General features: G+C 42.4%; 1 protein-coding gene across 4 annotated transcripts in view; it reads left to right on the forward strand.

The window, feature by feature from the left end:
• Positions 1-11,784, forward strand: part of LOC106655644 (lachesin) — a 165,173-nt gene extending 153,389 nt beyond the window's left edge. For all 4 annotated transcript variants that reach the window (XM_014376140.2, XM_023463519.1, XM_023463524.1 and 1 more), the window contains 3 exons: positions 4,093-4,212; positions 4,459-4,629; positions 7,940-11,784. In XM_014376140.2, the coding sequence (XP_014231626.2) occupies positions 4,093-4,212; positions 4,459-4,629; positions 7,940-8,202 (554 nt within the window). In that variant the 3' untranslated portion in view covers positions 8,203-11,784. The remainder of the gene's footprint in view (positions 1-4,092; positions 4,213-4,458; positions 4,630-7,939) is intronic.
• Positions 11,785-19,406: the final 7,622 nt, after the last annotated feature.

A 19,406-nucleotide genomic window follows, 5' to 3' on the forward strand; every position in this document is an offset into this window, starting at 1 on the left:
GTGGGACTTTTACCAGCAGCCTATACAAGTCGATGCCCGTGACAAGTCGGGTAACACAGCACTGCATTCGGTAATACTCTCGAGGCACCGAATAAAAATTAATAACGCAGTTGAAGCACTGCTGAGAAGAGGAGCCAATCCGAATATGGCCAACAGTTGTGGTGTGACGCCATTGCACTTAATTTACGGCCAACGCGAAGATAATAATGACTTGGCGGAGTTGTTTTTCGCGATATGTAAGGAACTGAATCAACCGCTCGAGATAAATGCCGTAGACAAGTTTGGCCGGACGCCGCTACATTTGGCTCTAGAGCGCCAGGAGAACACTGTCAATGTCCAATTACTGCTACAAAACGACCCGGATCTGAATTTAGCCGACGATAGAGGAGAGACTCCTTTGCTCCTCGCTTGTAAGAGAAATCACACCGACTTGTTTGAGACATTTATCGAGATTTGCAGCAAAAATCATGGATCCTTGCTAATCAATGCTCAGGACCAGTCAGGTTATACATCGCTACACTATGCCTTGCTTAGGGGCAGCAAGCAAATGATCGAATTCTTGCTGAAAAATGGCGCCGATCCCAATATCGCCAACGTAGACGGAGACACTCCTCTGCACTATATTTGCTCGAGAGGAAGTGGCTATGACGAATTGGCGAGGATGTTTTTCGACATCTGCGACGAACGTCAGCTAAAGTTGCAGGTCAATGCTCGAAACAATAAGGGCAGAACAGCGCTGTACAAGGCTTTGCTATGCAAAAACAAGCAGTTGGTCGAATCGCTGCTGAGAAGAGGCGGCAATCCCAATTTGACCGACGAGACTGGATCGACAGCTCTGCACTGGCTTTGCAACGAACGCGCCATCGATAACCGGGATTTGGTGCAGATGGTATTGGAGCTCAGCCACGCCGAATATCGGCCGGTGAACATCGATATCCTCGACGAATCCGGTGAGTGCCCGCTGCGTTATGCTCTGTCTCGTGGCCACACGCGGGTAGCCGCGATGCTGCTGAGATACGGAAGCATGCCGAATTTGGCCAATGCAACGGCATCGAGTCTTTTGCACGTCGTTTGCGGGGAAAAAAGCGGCGACGCCGAATTGGCCGCGACGTTCTTTGAGATCTGTGGCGAGCAGCTGCTGCTGCAGGTCGTCAACTCGCGGAACGAGAAAGGCCAGACCGCGCTACACCTGGCTTTGCAGCGCGGCAATAAGCAGGCGGTCGAATCGCTGCTGACGAGAGGCGCCGATCCCGATGCGACCGACGAGAACGGATCGACCCCTCTGCACGTTGCTTGCCAGTATTCCGAGGACGACTACGACTTGATGCGGATGTTGTTCGAGCACAGCAACGACGAATACAAGCCGTTGCGAGTCGATCTTCGGGATAATTTGGGAAATACACCGCTGCACACGGCTCTGTACAATGGCCGCAAAAACTTTGCCCGATTGCTGCTGAGAAACGGCGCCGATCCGAATCTGGGCAATAAGGACGGACGTACGGCTCTGCACGTTCTTGCACAACGCAGACACGACGGATTAGCGGAGGTGTTCTTCGAGATCACCGATGAACAAAAGCAGACGTTGATGATCGATGTCCAGGACGTGTCCGGTGATACACCGTTGCATTTGGCAGTGCAGGACGGGCCTGTCGTCTTGACCGAGATGCTGCTGAACAGAGACGCCGATCCGAATGTGGTCAACCGCTATGGACAGACTCCGCTGCACGTCGTTTGCGGGAGGGGCAACGATAACAACGCCGAGCAGATGTTTTTCAAGATCATGGAAGCGAAGCGTCAAATTTTGCAGGTCGACGCCCGGGACAAGCAGGGCAACACACCGTTGCATTTGCTACTCGAACCAAGGCACCTTCCAAAGCAAACGAAAATAAAGATGATCGAAGGGCTGGTGCGAAGGGGCGCCGATCCGAACGCGACCAACGAGCTCGGATTGACTCCTCTGCACGTTACTTCTCAAAACTACGTTGCCGCATTCTGGGCGAGGACGTTATTCAGAGTCTGCGACGACGTCCAGCGAACGGTGCAGCTCGACGCTCGCGACAAACGGGGCGACGCGCCGATACACATCGCTACGCAACGTAAAAACAAGAATATGGTCCAATTATTGTTGGAAAGAGGCGTCGATCCGAATTCAGCCAATGCGGAAGGATTGACGGCTTTGCACATTTGTGCGAATAGCTGCGAGGATGAACTTGCAAAGATGTTATTCGAGATCTGCCACAAGCTAAACGCGTCGGTACTGGTCGACGCCCGGGACAAGGAGGGCAACACACCGTTGTACCTGGCTGTGAAAAAAAACTCCGAGAAGATGGTCGAGGTCCTGCTGAAAAATGGGGCCGATGCAAATTTAGCCGGTGATTGCTTGGACCTTCGTACACCGCTGGAGCGGGCTGTGTGGAATATCAAGGCACCTGTGGTCGATTTGCTCTTGAAGTATGGCGCTGATTTTACGAGCTTCGTTTTTCCCTCGGAGAGTAAATTCGACGAAGAACGAATGACGACGGAATTTTTGTACTCACCGTCTGATCGGATTATCCTACAATTGAGACAAGTGTCTCATGCTCTGGCCGTCGTCGAATTCCTTGGGAATAGAGAATACGAGCTGGACCGAAAAGATGCTCTAATGATCCTGAAATTGTTCATCAAACTTGGATTGTTTCAAAATTCGTCGGCCAATGTTGACAAATCGTGGTATGATGACGATGAGTTCAAAAGAGAAGCGAAAAAAATAATAATAAATTACTTGAAAAATCGAGACTTTTCGCTCTACGATCTTGTCCGTTTGCGACCCGAAGAGGCGGCGAAAACACTCACGTGTTCGGACTTCTACGAGTTAGCGCTCTCCAGAGAATTCGAAGGCGTACCCAACAGTTTCAAGGAAACTTGTGTCAGGCATTTGTGCGAGACAATGTCGAGGGTATATTTCCGGTGCTGGGCATTGGATTCTTTCATGAGGAGGACAGGCTTGCCAATTGAACCGAGTATAATCATCATCGATGAATCACTCACGAACAAACATTTGTGGAATGTTTGTTTGGCAGCTAGAGACGAAACGATTGATCACGACGAGTTTGCTATCGTTGCTAATAGTGATAAGAGAGTAAGAAGTAATAACATAGTAATAAGTAATAAGCGAAGAAGATTAACTTAAAAAATTAACTGTTTTTTTAAGTCCAGAGTTTAATGTATAATATTTTCATACCATTCAAATAAATAAATAAATTAATTTTAAAAATGAATTTCGATTTCTCTTTTCATAATCATACGAACATTAACTTAAATTGTTTACTCATAACCATAGAACCAAAAACCATAGTTATCATAGTTATAGTATATAACATATTATAACTATGATGACCTAAGATGGGTTGATTTGAAAAAATATGCAACGTCCATCTTTAATTGAGATGTAAAAATATAAAAATTTATTAAGATTCACGAACAATTGGACATTGTCAATCAATTAAGCTTAACAGATATTTAGAACATTTGTTGGCTTCTTTTAAAGTATACTACCGTTGAATTTTCAAAATAATAATTTAAATCCGATGCATTGTTTCAATGCGGAACTGAGAAAAATATCGTGGAGAGCAATAAAAAAATTTTCAGTGAAAGCTTTACAAAGTACATTTTGTTACGCCAACTAATATATTTGATATAAGTAACAAAATTATATTTTTTGTTACGGCTATCACACATTTTTGTAACCCCAACAATATTCTTAGTTGACGTAACAAAATGGCTTTTTGTAGTTCCAACTAAACGAGTTTTTTTATTGACTTCCAAGATTTTTTTTATGTGTTTTTAATTGTTTTTTATCCAATCAAATCTAATTTTGAACAAAAGTCCTACTTTCTATACAAATTCAATTGCATTTATGGTTTTTAAAATTATTCACCATAATGAAATATAAAATTATAAAATGCGTTTAAAAGTTATTATGCTTTTAACAAATTGAATAAAAAGAATCTCCACGTTGAACACGTAATTCAAAATTAATTTCTATCCAAAATAAATACACGTATGAGAATCCAGCGTGACAAGGACTTTGAAAGGAAAATTGTCTACTTTTAGTTCGTCCGTTGATTGAAGTGCCGAACCAGCTAGTTGGGGCGCCGATGAGAACCGACGTGACGCTATCCTGCAAAGTTGAGGCTTCGCCGAAACCTATTAATTATTGGACCCGTGAAAACGGTGAGTTTACAAAGTTCGTATAACTCGTGGCACACATAGTTGATATTATATGGATTAAAGAGATCCCCCCGCCCTCTCCTCCTCACAATTCCAGTCTTTTCTGATTTTCAAACCCGGCGAATTAACGAGATCTATACATTGTTTCGATATTTTTTTACTTTACTCTTTTCGACAAAACTTTCAACTATTCTCATTACACGAGGTTATGATTCAACGCCCTCGAATCTTCTTTTCTCTTTCCCGCAGGAGACATGATCGTCACGAACGACAAGTACTCGATGTCGGAAGAAGTCGCCAATACCTATAGCGCCCGGATGCAGCTGGTCATAATGAATCTCCAGCCGAGGGATTTCGGCGGCTACAAGTGCATATCGAAAAATTCGCTGGGAGACGCCGAGAGCGGAATTAGATTGTACGGTAAGGCAAATGTCATCTTGTATTATTATACTCGGTCTCGTTATACAAAAGTCCATCAACTGCCACTGCGATAAGCAGCAGCAGCAGAAGCAGAGAAGTTTCGTCAAATATTAAATTATCAGATTCGCGCGCGCGCGAGAAGATTAAAATGAATTTTAAAGGAATCGGCAAGCGCGCAGATCTATTTACCGCAACTGCGTCCATTATAATATAGCATTATCGCGTCGAGTATATAAACTACTGCACTTGGTCCGGGTGAGGAGGACCCCCCCTGCCCCATTCTAAATAATAAGAAAAGTTACACAATAACGAAACTATTCGAACGAAGGCTAAAGCTGACCAAGCCTCCTCCTCCTCCTACTGAAACATGCACAAATAGACGGCAGGTATATAAGGATATATCGAAGCGAAGCCCGCGAGCAGTTTATTAATAACAGGATCAGGACTGCGCACGGAGCGAAGAGCACCACGGAGTAGCTGGCCGCGCGGCGTAGTGTATATATCTGTATATTACCACCGGAGCGGTGATGTCTGATATCCGATAAAGAGCTTTATGAAATCTCCGGTTAACTCGGGCTATAAGGCTGCCGAGAGAGCGAGAGCCAGAGGGCCACAAGAGTCGAGCCGAGCGACGGAAAGAATATTAAATTCGAAAATCGAGTTGCGCGAAGAGAGCAGCAGCAGCAGAATATCGCGAATCAACTCCGGTGGCGCGCGTCGTTTATAAAATAATTTGTTTACATTATAATGAAATACTTATCTGCAAACACAAAGAGAAATAAGGCGAGCTAGGAGTATAATGTATCTCTCTCTCTCTCTCTTGAGCTTTATTAAATATATTAGCGGTAAGTTCATTTTCTGTTTAATTTTTTTTCTGTTCTCTCTGCCTCTCTTAAAGCCGCCGCTGCTGCTGCTCATTGCCATCATTTCCGAAACGCTTAAAATATTTTTCACCCTTCTCCCCCCCGCGTCGAGAGTCGTGACCGTGCACAAACGGCTTATCTGCGATCAGCGGCACGTCGAGTTCTCTACTGGTGCTGTAGAGGCCGCAAAAGGAGGAGAGAGGACTTATGTATATTATCTGCCTTTTTAGCGCCACAGCGCCGCCGACGAGATAGAAGAAAGTCTCGAGTGTTCGCGCTCGCGCCAAGAGAGATGCGAGACGAGCAAGTGAGCTTGCAAGTCCGCGTTTACATTGTGGAAAATATATCCTGTCTTGAGGGTGAGCGAGAGAGAGAGCTCTATACACACTCAGCTGGGTTATATGTACCCTTAATAACGCTCTGCATTTTCAATGACTTTTCGCGCGACGTTAGTCCCTTTTATTTGGCTTTTGAGCTTCTTTACTTTTCATGCTCTTTGGATCTGAGAAAAAAAGAAGTTTTTTCCTTTTGACTGCGATTGTTAAATTGGATTTACTCGGGGGGTGTGCCAAGGAATTTGGAAGCGAAACTTTGTAAATATTTTGGTCGACCATTTACGTAGAGAGTACTTTCGAAATTAGCTCAGATCTTTAATTAAATTTAATCATCAAAATAATTTCAAGTTTATTTCTACGGTGCGAATATATAATATTCTTGAAGTCGGAGCTCGCGCAGCTCAATATAAGGTCAAGAAGGGACGAGGAAGGGACGTGCGCGGAGGGTTTACGTGTCGGCGCCTCTCTTCGCACGGAGAAAACGGAGACGGCTGTCCGAGCTTGACTAATTGCCTGGCCTTGTTGGGCTAATTTATATACTGTTTGGTCACGAGTAGATTATAATTGCGGGCTAGAAGAGACCGGGTCGAGCTGTGCACAGCTCGGATGTCTCTGATATATCCCGGGGATTTCTCGGTAAAACGTTGAAAAATTTATTTTTAAAATTGTTCACTTCAATTATAACGTTATACATTATCCAAAATTAAGCTGAGCCATCTCGAAACAACAATATGGATCGTGGAAACGCTCGTTGCAAGAAGAAGCTATAACGTATTATCAGCGCGCTACTCTTTTCTCGCGTAAGAGAACAAATAAAAGCGAATTTTTCTCCCTCTCGGTAAAAGGGTATAGAGAAAGCGACGTGAAAAAAAAAGCGAAGAAGAAGCTAAAGGAATAAGATAGCTTATATGAAGGCCTTGTCAGTGGTCAAAGCAAGAAGGGTTGAAATATCTATACAAACGCGCGCGAGTGGCTATAGTACGAGCTTGCAACATGCCGTCGAAAGTAGCAGTTTAGCTCTCTCTCTCGTCTGATAACACTTGGCCAAGACTTTTATCGATCGTGTCGCGCGCGCACTGGCAACAGATGGCTCACCCAATTTTCGCCCTTGCGCTGCTGCTGCTGCTGCTGTACCTAAACTCTCCTACGGCTGCTCGTTTGCTCGCAGCAACACACATACAGCAGCTACATAACTATAACACGCGCGCTGCGGTGGATATATACGCGGCGGCCCTTATATATCTATAGTGAAGTAGTAGCTGATAAACGATAACTAATACGCGCGCCGCAGAGAGCCAAGATATTGTTTTAGCGACTTTGGGGAGGGTTGGCTTGGCTGGCTGGCTGCTTCCTCTTTGCAGTTTTGCCGCAGCATACTCGCACACAGACGCGCGGACAACGGTAGCAGCAGCAGCACTTCTTGCCGTCTTCTTTCTTCCCTCGTAGCAGTGCAGCAGCAGCGATCGTGCATGAGCGGTTTATCATACCAAACACTCGACGCGCGCGCGCGCGGGGATAGGTATAGGAGGATGAGAGGAAAAGGCTTGGGTGGTTTTCCTTATACTTTTTCCCCCCTTGCGCTCTTATACTCGGCGTGTGCACTTGACGCTCGCGCGTTAGCTGCTTCTTCTTCTTCTTCCTCGCCGCACTATGCGCGCCGATAACTTTGTTCTCGAGCTTCTTACCCTCTTCCTCGTTTTTTTTTTTTTGTATCTTCGCTTATACTCTCGATCCTCTTTTTCTCTTACCTTCTTCTTCTTTTTTTTCGTTGTTGGTACGCGCGCGGTATTGTATACACTCTCTCTCGGGCGCAGTATGCGTGTGTATCGGTCTTTTGCTACCGCCGCCCTCTTCGCGATCTCTCTCTCTGCCTCCGGTAATTCGAACCCTGTGTACATATAGCTGCGGCAAATCACCGCGCGCTTCAGCTACAGCCACTCGAGCGGCACGAGCTGGGAGAGGAAAGAATTCAGCCTAACGGAAAGAATAGATAACCGGCGCACGAAATAATAACTGTGTCAATTTCTCGCTTCGATTACGACCGCGATAATTTCTGCTCCGACGATGTCTAAAGCTGCGCTCACCTTTTTTTTTGTTTCTCCCTTTTCGCAGAGATAGCGCTGCAGGAGCACAAAAAGGAGTACGACAACGGCGGCGGCGACAACGAGTACGGCGGCAACAACGAGGACGAGCGAGAACTCGGCAATCGTCTCAATCACGTGTATCAGGGTCTGCGCGAGGGCGGCGGTGCCACGGCCCAGCCCAAGGCCAATGGAGCCGATGCCGCCGTTGCTACTGCCCGGACGTCGCTGCTGATGACGACGCTGCTGCTGGTATTCTTCTTGGCGACGACGAGAATCGACTGCAGTGCGTAGAAAAAGACGAACGCAGACGACGTCAGAGGTGGGAGACACATAAAACTGTACAGAACAATTTTTTAATCGTAAGAAAAAAAGAATCGTGTACTTATAAGGGGCGGGCTTTTGATTTCGAACTTTGTGTCGTTACATGAATATACTATTATGGTGCAGCGTTGATCGAGGACGAATTTAGGACGATATAACGATATCGGCAGCTGTTTGGCTGCGCCGAGCGCGTATAATTTCGATAAATGCTTTGAGTGACATTACCGCACACATATCAAAGTCTTTCCGTAGTGTGTAATTATCTTCTTTTTTTCGGCGCAGCCACTCGCATATTTATATAAATATTATATATAATACAATGGTTAATCGAAAGTGTGCGTTGAAAGTATATTTTATAAATGTGAATTATATAAGATACGATTGGCACGAGACGAAAAAAGTTTTTCTTTATCGAAAATGAGAAAATCGTTGAAATGTTATGAATGTTCTGTTATTGAGTTGAGCACAAATTTTGTACACTACAATGAGATCATATATATATAGAATATATTGTATTATGATGCCTAAGTCTGTGCGTACAAGTATATAATACCTAATGTACATATTTACACTTTTTCAAGCTCAAGCCAAATGAAAAATCGAACGCGTCTACAAAACAAAAATTATTTATTATGGGCTTATAGCTTAAACTTGGCTTTTTAATTTTTTTATGGGATTTTTCTTCCCTGTTTCATTGCATTTTTTAAAATTTCAAAATTTGTAATTTCTCCCCCAGATAAGCTGTTTCTATTTTTCGTAAACTTTAAGCGTAAAACTTTTTTTCGTTGCATTCTTTGGTCGCATTAGGATGGCAATAACAACAAAAAATGTAAAAGAAATTATGCTCGAGTGTTCGTAAAGAGCAACCTATGCGCGTTCGATCACCTCGCCCCGAGTTGCGGCCGTAACCATTTCATATTCCGATGAAGTGTGCACCACCTGGGCACTGTAGCTCAAATGGTTTCCACTGAATGTTACGACTGGTAAGAGGCATTTTTAAAAAACATGAAATGCCGGTAAGGGCAAAAGAAATAAAAAAAAATTCAAAAGTAAATAAAGGAACTGCTGTAACTCAATGAGAGATAAAAATGTTGGAATTTTGAATAATTCAATAAAAAGGGTAGGAAATATCCCATTAAACAATGAAATAAAAAAAAAAACAAGATTCCTAGGTATACGTAAGCCCTCAGCGACTAATTCGGAGATTTCATTGTAAAAGTTTTATAAATTATCACTTCCGAAGCTTACGTTTGCGGCTCAAATTCCAGATCTCATGAACTATCCTGTAATTAAACCGTGCCAAAAATTATTTTTATTCTAAAGAAAAAGAGTCAACAGTTTTCTCAATAAAGTTGAGGAGAATTTAGAAGTACGAAAACTTTTTTTCCGTTGATCTACATACATTTCCAGTAAATCATGCTGAAACAAAGTAAACTTACTAAATTCACTCATTAGTATTCAAATTTTCTTCAATTATTTTATTTCGACCATTAATATCACTACATAGAAGTTATTTTCCACGCGAATCGCGATCAATGTAGTGCATTTAGGAAACGCCGCGGCAATAACTTTGATGCACGTTTTTTTACTCCATAAGCTTTTACCTTCAAAGTACACGCCGTCTCGTCTTACTCTATACGTCGCACTGTCATAATGTTCACGAGATTTTACAAGCATTCGAGGCATTCTCATTTCGCGTTGTAATCTCTCTCTCTCCCCCGGGGAAGGGAGCGCAATTAATATCAATCGTCGGAAGCTGCTCATTGCATACAAGCAACATGACGACGCGTTTCAGCTCATTATGCTCGTCGTGAATATAAAGACAGAGGCAGAAGAGAGAGAGGCGGAGACACAGAAGCCAGAGGCAGAGAGAAAAGAGCGATTTTCTCTCCGGCGTGTGCAGTGCTGCTGCTGATGTCGAGGCCTCTCAGGGGTGAAACTTTCTATCTACCTCTCTTTTTCACTTTTCTCTATTTCTCTCCGGGCTTATGTGTGTGCGCGCGCGGGAGCTGTGCCTTTCTTCTTCTGCAGGCTGTGAACACAGCGCTCCGCATTGCCACAGTGCAGCAGCGGCAGTAGCAGAGGTATACACTGCTGCGCTCGGTTTCTCTCCCTCGCACTTCATATCGCGGATTAGCGAGCACCTGTTGCTGCTGCTGCTACTGCTGCCACGGCTATACACCGACGAGCCATGGAGCTTTCCTGGAAATCTAATTGCTTCCTCGGCACGCGAACATCCCAAGCAAGTCTCCCACTCTATCTTTCTCTCTCTCTCGTTCTCTCTTCCTTTCTCGTCGTCTTTCTTTCTTCGAGTTATTATATTGGCAGGTAAGCGTAAAATAAAAAGACGAAGAGGGAAGAAGAAGGAAGGAAAATTTCACCCAACGGGTACACTTCAGCGGAGCTAAGTGCATTGCATTAAATGGCTCGAGATTTCTTAAAAGATTGTTTCAACGTAAGCTTACTTGTTTTTACTTTTTTTTTCGCCGCGCCGGCACCCCCGTGCTTTTTCCCTTCCTCCTCCAAGCTCTCTCTCTCTCTCTCTCTAACTCGCCAACTGCACAAGCCAACCAGAAACAACGCAAATCTTCTCTCTCTCGTTTTCATTTCGTTTCGTGTAAAACTCATTTTAAGTAAAAGCAGTAAAATGCGGAAATTACTCTCAGAGGTAATTTTTTTTCCTCTGTCCCAACACCGTTTACATTACGATTTTAAAGTATAATGGCAAAACAATTTTTGTTTCGCTCGCACAACTCGTAAATAAATTTAAAACTATTGTATTATTATATCCTTCGAATGAAAAAAATGGTAACGATCGTTGATTTTTCGCAACTTCGGGAGTCGATAAAATTTATAAGAAAAATTTAAGAAAAAAGATTTAAAAATATCACTCAGCAGTGCGTCGTAACATAATTATATTTTTCAAGTACATTATAGGAACGAAGTTGCGACGAATCGACGCGTTGAATGAAAATCTCTGTAAAGACGCTGTAAAATAATGTGTTATAATATACTGATGATAGTTATAAAAATGTAACTCCATTACATATAAATATGTTATACACAGATAGCCGCATCAAAAAGTTGATAAGGTTGACGTAATACGTACGAGTGTTATTATTAAATGTCGTTCGCAAAAATTTATTTAATGAACTTGAACAAAGCATAATAAGCTAATTAATTATATCTAAGTATAAATGGTGTATATTATCAATAGATGAATGACTAGATGAATTTCATTGTATGAGTTGTCGATCGCTGAAGACCATTTTTTGCTCTGAAATGAAAAAAATAATAATAATAATCGAGAACAACTTTTTTCGAAGCGTAACTCATCGCGAATGGAATGCTTGAAAAATTAATTGTACTTGTGAATAAAAAAATTATAGTTAGTTTATGAAAAATCGTTGGCGACTGATGAGTGTTGAATATAAATGCAAAATAAAAAAAGAAGTATATATAATTAATAAGGTGTTTACAGAGAAATCTTAATGTACATAAAACAAGAATGTGAATATATATGAGCATTGTACCAAAAAAAAAAAAGAAAGGCAACAATAATTAATTCTTTTACTGTTGAATATATGTAAGGGTTTTGGCAAGAGAGAGTAAACGCGGCCACGAGATCGTAACAATAGTACCACGATAATATATAAATAAATTATTATTATTATATAAACCGAGTAGTCTTGAGAATTGGCGCCTCGCACATTGTACAATAAAGCGCTTCACGCATTTAAACGACGTAAGTTATAAATACGACGACGATCATGGACGTTTGGTTTTATTTTGAATTAAAAAAAAAATATTACATGCATATTATATTGATTTTTACGTAGGTTATCTTCGAACTGTCATGCGCCGATCGAAATGATATAGCGTCGCATCGCATGTAAAATAAATCCCCGAAAAGTTGTAAACCCTATACAACGTGCTGCATACACAGGACAACAAGAAAAAAAATATCATGTATACCGTAATCTTGATTAATTCGTAATTATAAATAGCGCAAACAAAAATTGTAAACTATACCGTATAATACAGAGGCGTAACGATATGCAACAAAAACAAAACAGAAAGGATTTGTGAAAAAATTTTGATTTGAATAAAAAACGCACATCGCGATCGAAGCATAAAATGTATTTCCAAAATTGAGACGCACACGAGGATGTATTGTATGCTGCGCATACAATTGGATTGGTCAGTGCATTAAGTATAGAATTGCCTATATACATTCCACTGTATACGCGCTGTAAGGGGAGGGTCGAAACGAGAAAGAGTTAATCGAACTGATTCAATTGAAAACAACGACCGATCGACGAAATTCCTTTTTTAGCCCAATTACTATTACTACTATATAATACACAATTGCGCCGCCGCCGCCGACACCGCCGCCGAAAGAGATAACCTGCTATATTGTTTGGACGAAAATATAACAATAAACATGAATAAAATATCATTAATGTAAAATGTTCTTTGCGTCTCGTTTTTATTTCTCCCCTTTCTCGTCCCCGCTCAAACATATGCGTACCCATGTACAGACCAGTGCAATTAAGTAATCGTATCGCGTCTGTGCGTGCGTGCCACGAGCGCAATAATATTATACAACATTGGCTGAATAATTGAAGGTAATGGACAAAAACTTGAAAGCTCCCTTCGGTCGATGCTGCACGATGAATCTGAACTCCTCTGCACGCGTGAATCGTACGTACGGGTGTGAACATAGAGAAGTACTCGACGCGCGACCCGAGCGATTTGTCGGAAAATCCAACGCATTAACGCGTAACGATTGCGTGGGGGCATCGAATATATAATATAATAATAATATAAGCCCTCTTTCGATGACCATTGAAATTAATGAGCTGTCGGCGCCGAACGTATCTACATAGGTCTCATCGTCGTATATAGATATATAACAGTCGAGCTGACTGCGATGCTCATGTTGACGCCGCGTCTATGGCAGCGACTGTGCAACGTCGCGCGGCGACGACGACGAGCTCGAAACGTGACGTTTGCACCGCAAACAACGATTCTCTCGGTGTGTATATATGTACGTAGCTCCGCGTGCAGCAAAGCTCAAATACGTATACATATTTATATATACGTATAGATATTGCCAGAGAGAGAGAGAGGGAGCGAGAGAGGTGACACTGCACCTCTGGCTGAAGCGAGCACGTCGGTATCTTGGCATGCTTATATCGACTCTGTACGCTCTCTCTCTTCCCCTCGTTTCCCAATATCTCAAGTAGTTCCTGTTGATATTGCGATTATTACGACCTTCTCTCCCTCTCTCTCTGGGTATACGCGTGTGCCGAGTAAACTCGAGTGCGCATCCACTTTGATTATGAGGATCGCGCAAATGTAAATTGCTCGTATCGAATGGGAATATAAATATTTCCGTAAACAATAATTGATTTAGATCTAGCAAGAGAATGAGAGCAATATTTGCAATTTTCGACATTGGATTTCTTCATTTTTGTTCATTTCTTATGATTCGATACATTAATTTATTGTACTTGAATGAACTTTCAAAGAGCAAATTTTTGCACGAGAACGACATTTTGTTTTTAAAGTAGAAATCGTGTAGAGAAGAACAAAAAGTGATTACCAAATTACATAATTCACTCCTATATGTTCCAAGCACTTTACTTTTTCATTTTCGATTTCTGATAATTCAGCCCTGCGACATCTAGCAGTAATTTATGCACTAATTAGTGTTTATGTCGGCAATGACAAGGTCGACCATCGTCTCATTGGAAGCTGGTAACACCAAGTCAATTAAAAAATGGCAAATAATTTGGGATAATGTATAGGTCGTTGAGTGAATGAAGAAGAGAATACAGACGCAGGCGGAAAAAAATTGAACCGAAGAAAAAAAATTTACTCATACTCTTTCTTAGCGCAAATTATATTGTCGAGTGAGTACGTAAATCTTCATATACATCGTTACAAACGTGCGCACTCGATGAAACATCGAGCTTTTTTCCGTATGCATCGAGCAAAGCAAGCGATACCAAATATATTACATCTGCATACCAACTTTTCGGGGCAGATACGTATATTTTATATAAAATTTTCATTAACAGCCGCTTGTCGCGCGATCGCTAGCACGAATACGCCAATCACACACATTTCTTGCATAAGTATAGTTAGCCGAACGATGCTCTCGTATCGCATGCAGAGCTTCGTTTCACAATATATAACTGCGTACAATATAATGTAATATATTACATATTGGGAGCATCGGTACAGAAACTAAAAATGAAAAATAGCTGGCGCGAAAAACAAAGAGGAGCTCCAAAATATTACTAACGCGAGATCGTCCGAAGTACTCCAGCATATGTGTAATACACATTGTGTATGCGTGTGTTATATAAAAAAAAGGTACATACACGTATGTAATACGGCTCGACGAATACCTTGTTATGACAAGCTTGAAATTTTTGATGCAGTACACACAGTAAAAGAAATGTATAAAGCCAGGGAGGGAGAGAGGATGAGAAAGAGCGAGAAAGAGAACGAGTGAACGAGCAAACAAGCAACGCGATATGAATATCGGAAAGTTCGTCCCAAAGGAATTCCACAGGTTCGAGCGAGTAGAAGCAAACGTTTCCCTCTACCCTATAGCAGCGCGCGAATCTCCATACAATATCTATATCTATATTGTGCTATATGTATATCAGCCCACGCGCACTGCAGATACACCATTGCACTGGTACAGAACCTAAAGAAAAAAAAAAGAAAGAAAGATACAGAAACGAGAGCTTCTTTCTTCAACTTCTTCTTCGTACTTGTTCTTATATTCTAGCTGCAGTGCCTAAAGTTCTGCACAGCTCACGAGCGTTTCCTTATATCAGCAGCAGTAGCGGCAGCCCGCGCGTTTATCCCCGAGAAACAAAATCGCTGAACGAGGCGAAGATATATAAACTTGTTACGTCGCGAACAAACACCGAAATCGTGTCTGGCAGGTATAGGGTAAGTAACAGCCGCAACGGCAGCAGCATCTGCCGACGACTCCATGCCATCGCCAACGCCGCAGCAGCAGCAGCTGATCCGATAGTCGATAGCACTGCATATATATCGAAGGATTCGTAGAGCGGATAAACTTCAACCTTAGCTCGGATACGTATACGAGGGCACGAATTGCGACTTATACGAGGTATAAATGTGTTTAAGCATCGTGTGTAGGAGCAACTGCAGTCAAAATATTATGTAATTTTACTGACGCACTGCTGTGAAAACGAGAAAGAGAGAGAGAGGGATGCATTTTGCGCATCAGGTGTAAATCCGTAACTCGTCTGCTTTCTCTCTCTCACCTTATACTCTCGCATATTAGTATAGCGTGTAATTAAAAGATCTTTTTCATCAGAAGACTACTTTTCAGCTTGCACAGAGTGAGTTTTTTTTCTCTCTCTCCTTTCTCTCGTTCATTTTTCTTCTTTATTTATTTTATTTTATTTTTTGCAAGAGAAAACCTCGTTTCTCCGTGCTCGCATGCAGATACACTGATTTTCTCTCTCTCTCTCTCTTCCCGCATTTTTTGATACGTTTTCTCCCCCTTTTTTTTCTCTCTCCTCCTTTCTCTTTTTTTGCCCTTGTTTAGAAACGAGCTTGTGTGCAGCTGTGCCGCGCGCGAGTTCTTTTCATAAGGCAAACTATTTTCGAGGTTTTCCCTTTGACGAGATAGCTCCGGCTCGGCCCAGTAGTAGTGGTAGTGGTAGTAGTAGTGCAGTTACACAGCGGGGGTATAACGCGGCGCGGCCAACCAGATGCGCGCCGCGCACCGCGCGTACGTATACCGATGCCACAGAAAGTTATATTAATCTAAGTTCAGCCAGATCGTATCGCGCGCGCACACACGTAGTAGGGTGCATGCGCGCCTATACACGCGTAACGGATATATAAAATACCGTCGCATGAACTATTTTCACTTTTCAATGGCGCGCGGCGCGTATCGTACACACATACACACACACGAAAAAAATGTATGTACATCGTGCTTCCGATTGATAAATATTTTAATTAAAAATTTATCCGTTTTTATCTGTGGATCTCGGCCGCGTGGAGGGATGATGATGGGAAATAATACGAACGAGTATATGGATCTCGCGAAGCATCGGTCAAAAGACACGGTCAATTATAAAAAAGACTTTGATGGGATATGGAGAAAATTTGATTGAAAAAGAAGAAAGACGACCGGATGAAATAGACTGCTTAAAGTATGCCAATCATCTTATCGTATGATATTTTTTCGCTGCAGCGTGCAAGTCCATAAAGGATTCGTGTCGAGCTACACGACCCACAGCCAACGTTGTAATTACTAAATTTACAAGCTTGATTTTATTCAAAGGAAAAATACTTTTCAAAAACGGCAAGAAAAAAATAGCGAATATTACGTTACCGGTTTCTGAAAAAAGTCACGATCAAAGTCCTCCGCCCGAAAGAATACAAAATTCCGATAGTCCGTGATAAAAATAGGCGAAAATAGCAGTATCCACGTATGTATACCGGAGGATCGTTCACGAGGTTTCGAGCGCGCGAGAAAATGAAATGTGGAGCCGGCACGAGCTTGAGTAATTTTGGCAATTTCACTCGGCGACCGCCGCCGCCTCGTGCAAGTTTCGGTGCTGCGTGTAGCATATACACGAAGAAGATCGAGACAATGCAGTAGGGTACACGTGGTATACGGATGACGGGAGCGGCATAAAATCCGAGAGTCGTCTGGAAAAAACAGAGTAACTGAACTAGCGTGGCCACAATTACTGAGCTGTTTCTTATGTGATTTAGCACATGTGTAACAATCACGTACGAGTTTGGTTTTTAGCCATCGATTTGACTGTTACAAAACCACTTGAAAATTTCATCGAAGCGTTTATTATCGTTTTTCTGCTATAATATCTGCTTACCTATTTTCGTCATTATTATTAAAATGCATTATTTATCCTTTCGTATACAGCACTCGTATTTTGCCTGCTACTCACGAGCCGCGCGATTCATTGTGAACGCCTTTCAATTTTATTGTCCTCGACGTCGACACACGTGCCCGCAGCGAGCTTGCACAGGTGCGCGAGTATTGTGCAAGCTCGTCCGCTGCACAACTTCTTCCTACACATAGGCAGCAACAGCGTTGGCTGCATCGCGCGAACTGCACGCGTATAATGTAAGAACTCGCGACGAGGGCTTGTTTTTTTTTTTATCTTCTCTCGCTCCGCGAGTCTGCCCAGTCGTCCGTGGAAGATTGTCTCTTTGCTCTCCCGCCGCCAGCCCGCCCCACGTCGACGACGACGAGACATCGAGAACAATGTGCGCGACGTCGCGGCTGCGGCGTTAGCGACGACGACGAGCATAGAACGAAGCAGAGGCTAGAATTCAATGATTAAATGGAGTAGAGAGACGGAGCTAGAGAGAGAGAGACAATGAGAGCTTTTTGTTATATGGATAGTTGTCGCGGTATTCTTGACTTCCGGTGTCGTCTATGCTTTTCTTTCCTTCGTTTTTTGACTTTCTGCGTATCCTTCTACTGTTCGCCTCGACCTTTCCGGGCATACATGTCTATTAAAGAACTGTCAAACCACTGATATACATGTTTATGACTTCCTATTAACGTTGAATTGAGAGATTGTCGTAAACAGAGGAATGTTTCAAAGTGTAAGGATCGAATTTGTTCTGTATTCATTTATTTATTTTAATGATTTTGAAAATTTGCAGAATTACATCAGACACAAGAAAAAAAATTAAAGATTCAATCATTTTATTATTTTATACAATTTTAACACTTAAAATAAAATAAAGAGGCATCAAAGGGCTATTAGATCATCGCCTACAAAATAAAATTATTACATATTTTTATGCTAAAAATGTGAATCAGAGATTGAAGTTTCAAATTTATGCGGTAAATTCATAATTTTTCGTTTACACCTTAAGTAAAGGCTACGAAAATAAACGAGCCTTTGCAATCTTTAGTCTACAGTCGCCAAAAAAGTATGATATAAATCTTTGTTCATTAACTCATCGAAGATTATTTCACAGCAAAGAATTGGCAGTCGGTGGCGCGTCAGCTCCAAGAAAGAATCCAGCGCCGGAAAAATCTTCTCCATAGTTTTTCGCACAGATACACAGTGCAATTAGCCTTTGCGAGTGAAAATTCGCGAGCGTGGACGAATTTATTCCATTCATCCAAGCGTTCTAACATGTAGAAGTCTGTATATTTGAGTCGTTTCGCCGCTTCTTCGGGTTGCAACCGAATAAGATCGTAGACAGACAGGCTCGGGGTCATCATAATTTCTTTTGCCGTGCTTATGAACTCATCATTGTACCAAAATTTTTCAAAATCCAACGACTCGGCGAGACATTCGTGTTGGACGATCAATTTCATGATCGTCAAGGCGTCGCTTCGGTCGAGTTTGTATCCTCTTTTTTCTAGGCGCTCAACGACAGCCAGAGTGCCAGCGGTTAGTGTCAATTTCAAATCTGTCCAAACTCTACACCAAAATGATCGGCGAAGTTTATTGAAGTGACTCACATTAGGAAAAACGAAGCTGGACAAATCAGCACCACGATGCAAGAGTGCATCAATCGTATCTGGAGAGAGACTCGCCACAGCCAATTGCAGCGGTGTACAGCCCGACTTGTCCCGGGCGTCGACCTGCACCACGTGATTTTTTTCGTCGCATACTTCGAAGAACATCTCTATGGCGTAATCCCAGCGGTATTCCTTGCAAATGATATGCAGAGGTGTCGATCCTTCCTCGTTGACCAAATTGGGACTGGCGCGAGAAGACGATCGATTTCTCGAGGCCGAAAAATGTCCCGAAGATTAGGAAATTCGTCTTTCCATTTTCTGATTAAGGTTTTAAATTGCTCGAGAAATTCGAGTCGCTCACTTTTGAACTTCAAGTTGAACTTTTTTCGTAAGCTCTTCAATTTTTCCAAGTCTGAGACTTCTTCGGAATCGGCATCGGATGGTGTTGCTGTTTGACCTTCACCACAATGGCTATCTTCATCTTCGCAGCTTTTATCGTCGTCGTCTCCGCTATCGTAACGTCCGCCGACAAAGAAGTTGAGCTTCGACATCGCTCTGGGCCCTCACACAAACACAAATGTTTATAATTCAAGATATTTATTTTCTTCGAGAAAATCACTTGCTGTAGTCGATGCGATCTTTATTAGTTGTT

Source organism: Trichogramma pretiosum, unplaced genomic scaffold, assembly GCF_000599845.2.
Source record: "Trichogramma pretiosum strain Unisexual culture from Peru unplaced genomic scaffold, Tpre_2.0 scaffold96, whole genome shotgun sequence".
NCBI lineage: Eukaryota > Metazoa > Arthropoda > Insecta > Hymenoptera > Trichogrammatidae > Trichogramma > Trichogramma pretiosum.